This window comes from Carlito syrichta, unplaced genomic scaffold (assembly GCF_000164805.1).
Source record: "Carlito syrichta isolate Samal-C Ts95f unplaced genomic scaffold, Tarsius_syrichta-2.0.1 Scaffold288432, whole genome shotgun sequence".
Lineage (NCBI taxonomy): Eukaryota > Metazoa > Chordata > Mammalia > Primates > Tarsiidae > Carlito > Carlito syrichta.
The window spans coordinates 41,648-50,323 of record NW_007232528.1 but is presented as its reverse complement, the minus strand read 5'-3'; the positions used below and the strand labels follow the sequence as shown (position 1 = coordinate 50,323).

General features: G+C 36.2%; 1 protein-coding gene across 1 annotated transcript; it reads right to left on the bottom strand.

Annotated features, from left to right (window-relative positions):
* Window positions 1-312: 312 nt before the first annotated feature.
* Window positions 313-8,417, bottom strand: LOC103255824 (uncharacterized protein C14orf37 homolog). The gene is made up of 3 exons (XM_008053767.1): window positions 8,391-8,417; window positions 1,846-1,980; window positions 313-1,602 (listed from the first exon to the last, which is right to left on the bottom strand). Exons 1-3 carry the CDS (start codon window positions 8,409-8,411, stop codon window positions 1,534-1,536), a joined length of 225 nt encoding a protein of 74 aa, XP_008051958.1. The 5' UTR covers window positions 8,412-8,417; the 3' UTR covers window positions 313-1,533.
* Window positions 8,418-8,676: the final 259 nt, after the last annotated feature.

The following is an 8,676-nucleotide window of genomic DNA, read 5'->3' as shown; positions in this document are numbered from 1 at the left end:
TTCTTTAGAATCTTTGTTTTAAAGGACTCTGAAATGTCACTGCTTCCTCCAAAGTATGTGAAAAGGCCACTGAACTTAAGACAGGGATGCATGGTTTTGAGTCCAAATGGGTTCCCATGCTGATTCTCTCCAGGTGTAACTTTGGCTAATCATTTCACTTCTCTGCTTCAGTTCCACCTTCGGCCAAAGGGGGGTCAGAAACACTCATATGTCCTACCTCACACAATAGCTATGAAGAATAACTGTGCAACTTGCTGTGAACATAGCAAAACAATAATAATAAACTAATAAATGTGAACAAGTCCTCCATAGTGAGGATATTAGTACCTTTATTCTTCCATGAAAATGGACCAAGTATTTACCCCAAAATTCAACTAACTGCAAGTCCCAAAGGCCCAGATTTAAATACCCTATTTGGTGTAGGGCAGGAAATTACATTCCAAGGGAAATGAGAAATGATCTAAAAGAGTCCAACATGCCCATTGTGAAATGTCCTAAAAGAGGTGGTCTTCCACGAGCTCTGTTGTACACCAGGGCTCTGGCTACTGGGCCTGCTTCTACCAGAGAATGTCTGTTTTTCTAGTAAAGCCAAATAAGGACTAATGGTATCCCACTCTTTCCATGGTCAAGAACATAGATGTGGGAAAGCAACACTCTGAATTAGTCAAAGTAGTGACTACGCAAGCACAACAGAATGGCAAAGATGAATGCTCTGGGAGCTGATCTACCTGCATTTTGATCTTGATACTTTCTCATTTCTTCTAGGTAAAGGCAAATGGTACAAAAAAAGGAATATCTCAATGATAAACATGAACACCTCTGTCGAACTCAATCACAGTATTTAAGAAAGCAAGCGCACATTGAGAGTCAATACTATATCATTTCTGGTGCATTTTTTTCCTTGCCAAGAATAAGGTTAAAACAGGAGGTGAAAAATAATAAAACTAGGAGACTGAAGTACATAATACAAGATACATACAAATCTACATATAATCCTAATATGCTGAGAGATCTTAATGAAAAATATTTCATCCAGAGTTGCTGCTAGTTTTGATGCGAATGCAGTAAGTACTGTGGCCCACAAGCCTATGGTTTCAAGTAGGTAGAGTACACTCATGAGAAGTAACTCTTTGTTAAGATTTCTATGTTAAAGTCAAGCATGCCTTGGTGGCAATGACCATTATACTTAATGCGGGTAATACAAACCAAAGAAAAGACACTGTGAAAAAACACAAAATATTTACTCTACCTAAGTAGTAACTCCTACTAAACAACATATATGCTGCCGATTTATAAGTGGCAGCCTGCAGTTGTGGAAATTCACTACAGAATAAAACAAACACTGCATAATACATTTAGTATACAGCATGCCTTTTCTGCTCAGTACAAGAAAAATCTACTACCCAGCAGATACTAGGACTGACGGCCTGATAGCAGCAATATGGCAGGATGTTGTTCTTTCTTGCTGTTTGCCCCAAAATAAAAAATAAAATAATAGCATTGTTGAATATCCCAGTTAAACCCCAGTCCAATTCAAAATTCATCTTCAGAGCTGTCGGCTAAGAGCATAACTCGATCTTGCATGCTGTTGAATTCTCTCTGCTGGAGAAAGAAAACAGAAAAGCATTAAACTCTTTCTGCCACAGAGAAAACTGAGAAACAGGGCCTCTTTAAAAGACACACGAACAAACGAAAGTCAAGGGAGCAGCTGCAGCAGCTAATCCAAACCACTGGACACGTCAATAGTGTTCATGCATCATTAAGCCCCGTGTGCTTTCTTAAGCAAATTAGATAAGTGAAGAATGTTCTGAAACTGATTAAGTTTTGCAGTTGTTGGTTCTGTACCTTTCTTTTATGTCTTTTGAAGCCATTTCTCCGTCGGCGATTCATAACCTTAATGCTGTAGAGTGCGCCCAAGATGAACAAGGCTCCGGCTATCCCAACCCCTACAGGCACCAGCATCCCAGACATATAACCAGCCTGTGGAGAAAAAGAAAGCATTAGGATGCTAAACAAACCACCGCCCTGGGTTTCTCATTTCTGCTGGATGGCAGTAGGGTTTTTGACACTGAATTCTCCTGTCTGCCTTATTATAAAATAAAACAGAACCCAGAATAAAGTTACTTTTCAGGGAGAAGGCAACAGAAATAGGAGTTATGACTATTTGGGGCTATTTCAAATACTTCAAAGTAAATATTGAAATAAATAAGCCAGACCCAGTGGCACCTGCAGCCACTTGCTTATGCACATTTGTCAACATCAGTTTGGGGTGACAGAAATGTAATTTGTACTAAAGATGAATGAAGCAAGCTTCTGAGAATGCCAGGACTATTAAAATGCTATAAATTGGAAATATCAGCCACAGTCAACCTTCAAGGAGGTTGAAGTGTCTTCTGGAATACTGTGTCTCTTGGAGGGTGAAAGCAGGACCTTGACAGTGGTGGCTGTCTTTCCCCTCTTCCTCTCTGTCTTAGCTGCCTTACAGTAAGAAAAGAGAACCGAAAGTGCTTGTGAGTGAATAAAGGGTGAGGGCTTCTGGAAACAACAGGAAGGGGCCTGCAAAGGCAAGAGGGGAGATATTACATGTTGGAAAAAATGCAGAGAAGGGCAAGGAGAGAGTGTGTACACAAAACGGATTCATTTCTATGAATGGAATAATCTGCCCAATGGACAAGACCAAAGTTGGGAGTTGGGGAGGAATTCTGAGTGTTGCCAGGCCCAATGAAAGGAAGTAGCACAGAAGGGCACAAAGATCACTGCTAACAACATGGGTAAAAGAGCCCGGAGGTATCAAACTCATGTGTGTCTCCAATGTCTCCAAGGTGTCACTATGAATACCTTGGTTCATGGAGAACAGCATGATCCCCACATATCCCTGGGCTTGAGTAAGTAGCACAGAACCCACCTAGCTCAGAGAAAGGCCATCATACTAAGGGTGATCCCTGTACCTTAACCAATAAGACTCCTGGGGGCTAGAGGAGTATGTACTAACCTAGAGCCTTTTCATGGGAAAACAAAAAGATTGATTTGTCTCCTAGGAAACCCCTCCTAAAAGCCCACTGAGACACAACACAGAAACACTTAAATTTTAAAACCTGTAATAAGTACTTTTGGATGGGCATTATTGGGCCAGGGGGGTAGATGGGACCATGAAGTCTAGTCTGTTCATTTATTTGACCATTTCTAAAATGTCTAATACAGCACAATCCATTTTTAGTATCTTTCAAAATGAGTCAAAAACAGAGAAGGCCAGAGAATAAAGGTTTTCCCAAAAGTGCTGAAGTATGCAGGCTGTGACACTTCCCATACTTCCAGCAGAATGTCCAAGGAACAGACGAGACCTCACAAGACTGCAGCACCCTCCTTTTGCACTCAGCTGGCTCCCCACTGGTTCTGCCTCCCCATGTCTTAAGTTAGGGCAAAATATAGAAAATTTTCCATTAATCTGAGAACAACAGCAGTGTTCATCAGCATACTAAGTAATTTTCCCAAAGAAACAAAGCCCAGTCATTTTCAATAAATTAATATGCTTTGTAGAAACCCAAACTTTTTCTAAAGTTCTTCCAGATCTACTGATGGCTTATGAAAACTTTGTAATTTTCCATGTGGGAAGATACTGGACAATAGCTCTCACCAGGACTGTGAGTATTTTTTTTAAATCACCATTCCCAGTGCATGGAAACATATGTACACGCTGAAATATGATAAACTTTAAGCCCAGTTGATTTGGCTTTTCAGAGCTGTACATTCAGAAAATGATATCCAAGCTTTTAGAAGGTCAACTTGATTAGCCTCCGAGTGGGCCTCTGAGTGCTGTGTAATTTAACCCCACATCTATAACATGAATATTCCCAAATATATCACTATTTCCACATTCCTATGCATACATTTAGATTTCTTATTTCTGGAACTTTATTTTTCAAACATTTAAATTGACATTAAATTGACATATAAAACTGTATATACTTACCATGTACAACATGATATTTTAAAGTATATTTACATTGTGGAATGGTTAAATCAACTCTAAAGTTTTAAATCATATAGATTTCACAAAAATTCAGGTACGTTCTCTCTTTTTGGTCCCTCTTCTCCTCCCCCACTGTGGTATCTGCTTTGCTTTGAAATTACAAGAAGGGAGCAAAGCAACCTATCATCTTCAAATATATTGTAACCATTCTTTTAAAACTGACTAAGCTCTTCCTTTAGAAATGCCCATGACTTGATTTTGTCACAAATGGAAATAAGTAAGACAGCATGCATATATTTTTAAGTTACATAGTCTATTGAGTGCCTTTTCTCTGTTCAAAATTATTGCATACACAGATATGACACCCTGAGAAAGACACAACTGTATCAGAATGCATAACCTGAATCTAATCATGAGGAAACATCCAACAAACTTAAAGAACATTGTTTTTTTGGTTTTTGGGTGTGTGGGGAACAATCCAAAATGTATACAAATGTTCATTATGCAGGTACCCTTGTTGATGAGGTGTATCCCCTTCCTCCCCTGGCAGTTTCCCCTGGCAAGCCCGAGTAAGGAACATTCTATTTTTCTTTTTAAAAAGGAAAAAAGAACTGTATTCTTTAAAAATGTGAAAATGACATGTAAGTCAAAAGATGGCTATGAAAGTGTTCCAGAGTAAAGGAAATTAAAGAAACATGGCAACTAAATGTGCTACATAATCCTAGATCAGATCCTGAATGAGAGGAGAAAAAATGCTTTTATAAAGGATAGTTTGGATCTGTTAAAAAAAAAAGATGTCATATTCCATAAAAGTATTATGTGGATATTAAATATACTTAAGATAATAACTGTACAAAGATTTGCTTACAAAATATTCCTACTCTTAAGAAATACATACAAGTATTTAGGGGTAAATGGGTCATGATATATGCAACATATGCCCAAATGGCTAAGAAAAAAAAAAGAGGAGGAGAATATGACAGCTAATGATAAAGCAAATGGGGTAAGATGTTAACAGGTGCATCTGAGAAGAGGAGGAAAGATGTCCTTTGTACCATTATTACTCTTGTATCCTATCTGTAAATTTTAAATTATTTCCAAGTAAAGTTTGGAAATAATTTTTAAAATTTTTAAATCAGATTATAAATCAAAATATTACTAGATATACTTGTTTTTGTTGGGTTGGCTTTGGAGTTTTTTGTTTGTTTGAAGTTTAAGAGAAAGGTAGCCTTTCTTCTCAGGATAATATATTTGTTCAGAAACATCTGCTGTCAAGAAAGCTATAAGAAAACTAAATGATAAACTGTACTGCCTAAAGTTTGCTGAATTGAGACAATGTCCTTAAGGTTTTTACAAAATGGGGGCTCTCAAACTTGAGCATGCATCAGAATCACCAGTCAGATTTATGAAAACACAGCTTGTTGAGTCCCATTCCCAGAGTTGCTAATTTAGTAGGTCTAGGGTGGGGTCTGAGAATTTGTATTTCTAATAGCTCCCAGGTGATGCTGATGCTGTTGGTCCAGATCACACTGAGAATCACTGCTATGAAGTATAGTCTGGGTCATTCATTTTCTGGATTGTTTCCTAAAGCCAGAAGAAACAGAATGGTTTTGGTAACATAACAGCAGGGCTGTCTTTATCACACAATGAAAATTGTTATGCATCTTCAGTTCTGAGAAGCAATTTAGATGTTGAAAAGATATATTAATAGATAGCCAAATTGAGATTTGCCTAACAAGCATCACTATTTAACCAAGAAGAAGGTTAATGACGAAATGAATATAGAGACTGTCCTTCAATATTCATTCTTCCCTTTTTCTACAGCAAAAGAGTTTTCAATTGAAGGCTGGGCACAAAATAAAGATTACTTCCCTTCACCTTCTGGGTAGCTGGATATGTGATAAATTTTACCAAGAAGATATGTCAGTGGCACATGTAAATTCCAAGACATGTTCTTGGAAAGGGGAGCAGAGTCTTTATTGTTCCCCCTTTAAGAATGACAGAGTATTTTTGTCCTCCCTTCTTTATCATTATTTCCTCTGGCTAGAATATGAATGTGATTAAGCTGAAACTGCCATCCAGGATCATGGGGTGACCTTGGGAATTAAGGTCACAAATGGTGAAGCATCAAATAGAAGCTTGAGCCCCTGTCACCATGTCCCTCCCTACTAACCCTTGATAGCTTTAATCAGACTCATACATGAGAAGTAAATTTCTATCTTGGTTAAGCTATTGTCACGGGGAGTTGTCTATCACTCATAACTGATCTTAATCCTAATTATATATTAATTAGGATTAACTAATTAAAGGTTAAACAACAACAACAAAAGGAATAATTCAGAACTTTTGAGAACACCACCCTTTCTAGAATACAGCTAACAAGTAGAGACCCAAAATTAGAACAATTAAATGAAGCTAACCTGAAAAGGTGTTCTGGCTTGGTTAAAGAGCTCAGTTAAATATGTAGTTTGCTTTTCAATTCTAAGGATTATGTGATTTTCACTAAAGAGATAATAGTTTTGCTCTCATCTGGTTTCTAAAGATAATGACTAACAAGATTTTTATAAATGACGGATGGATGATAGATAATAGATAGAAAGATAGACTAGATGATGATAGGTAAGTAGATAGATAGATGATAGATTAGATAGATAGATAGATAGATAGATATAGAGAGATGTGTATACACATATAAATAGACATATCAAGTGAGCACATAATATTTCAAGCATAGAGAAAGAAGGGTTACGTTGAAGAGTTAAATGAGTCCCTTCAAGAGTCAAAAGATGAGGACACAGGCATTAAATAAGACAACCCCTGTAGGAGTCTTGAATTTTCTTCTTCCAATTTTTAAAAATTCAAACATACTGCAAAAAAAAAATTACTACAGAGGAAAAGTGAAGTGCAAGCTGGGAAAAACTTGAAGATAAGTCAGAAAACTAAGGGTCACACATTATTTCTCTTGATGAAAAAGAGTATGAAGAAGGTACTAAAAATGAAGGATTCATAGGAATAAAAATATAGCCTTTCTCTAAAACTGAACAGATGTTTTTAAAGGGAGTAGTGAAGCTATATATACATGCAGGTGAGAAATTTTGCAGTGTCAAATTTCAAAACAGGTTACATGCCAAAATATATTTTAAGTCTACTTTTTGTCCTTTTTCTTGCAATTGAGAGGATATTTTTATAGAAACAATGACCTATGAATTCCTAGAGTAACATACCAAAGCCTGTTTAATTTTTACTGCATCACATTTTTCCCTGAAAAATAACAAGAAGCACCACCAATGTAAATATATCCAGTTCTAAACTGTTGAGCTTTTCTCTCCCCCAAGTCTTTTTCAGTCCATCTGATCATACCACCTTTGCACAATTGGGTCCATTACAAATACAAAATGGCCTCCACTAATCTCAGCCTCAACATTTTTCAATGTCACTTTTAATGTATATGAACACAAAATAGTCTCCGCAAAAACTATATATGCTCAATTTTACTGAGTAGCAGAAAAATAACAGTGAGGAGAATTAATATAATTATATCATTTTACTTGCAATTGAATGTTTTCTTTTAATCCTTAATATCAAGCTGTAGTAAAATATGAATAACTCAAATATGGAGAAAATTGACTAAATTTAAAAAAAGATATGGAATGCATCAACAGAAGTACATTGAGCCTAGTGAATTGGAGGTAACTCAATATTTAACCGTGAAAAGATGTCCACTTAACTAAAACCCCAGTGAAATCTGATATGGGCAGTGATAATGGATCTGACACAGTCCACAGCAAGGAATTCAGGACTCCATCAATATTCTTATGAGGAATTCAGTTCAAAATTACAAAGTAACCAAAAGTGAAAACCTAAGAAGAGTTGAAAATCAAAAGATAATGAACAATATGAATCTGAAAGGAAGTTAATATTGCCAATCACTATGTGGATGGCAGAATAATGCAAGAGAAGAGAATGTTTTTCTGTAGTTGGCCATTCCAGACAGGTCAGCTCATCAACACTTAGCAAGTAGCAGCACTGTGATAAACTATGTACCTAGAGAGCCTCACACTGGCACAAAAAAAAAAATGCCAGAAAATGGGATTACATTCCTGAAATTCCTTAGAAGAAACTTCCCCATATATCAAGGATATTATTCCATTGAACATAACAAACAAGGTAAGTTCTTCTACTTTTATAAAAATGAATGGTACTCCAAAGAATATGGTGTCTCCTGTGTTCTACAAGAAGATATTTAAAGGAAGACCTTTCCTGCAGGGCACCCAGAAATAGCCCTGTGTCTTTGAGTAGATTACCAGAATCAGAAATAATAATCTAAAGCACCCCTATTCTGGAGATCTTTTGTTTCACAAATCTATATGTTCTTCAGGATAAATAAATTTTAAAAAAGAAAAGAAAATACATTTCCTACCTTATCTTTTAATTTTTCCATCCAGCTTCTCACTGTGAAAAATAAGAGAATAAAATATAAGTAGTGATCTTTTACTATATTTCATAGTGTTAAGTTAATTTGATATATTGAAGGTTTTTGTATTAAATACAGTAAATACAGTTCTGTATTAATGCTGTTAAACAGTATTAACATGATGACAATAATGGTCTTACTTTTATTTGTGCTTATTTAAAAATGCAACAGAGAGCACAAACATCCCTCACATTATTATTAGATAAATAGAAAATATTTTTGTTTGCCAAAT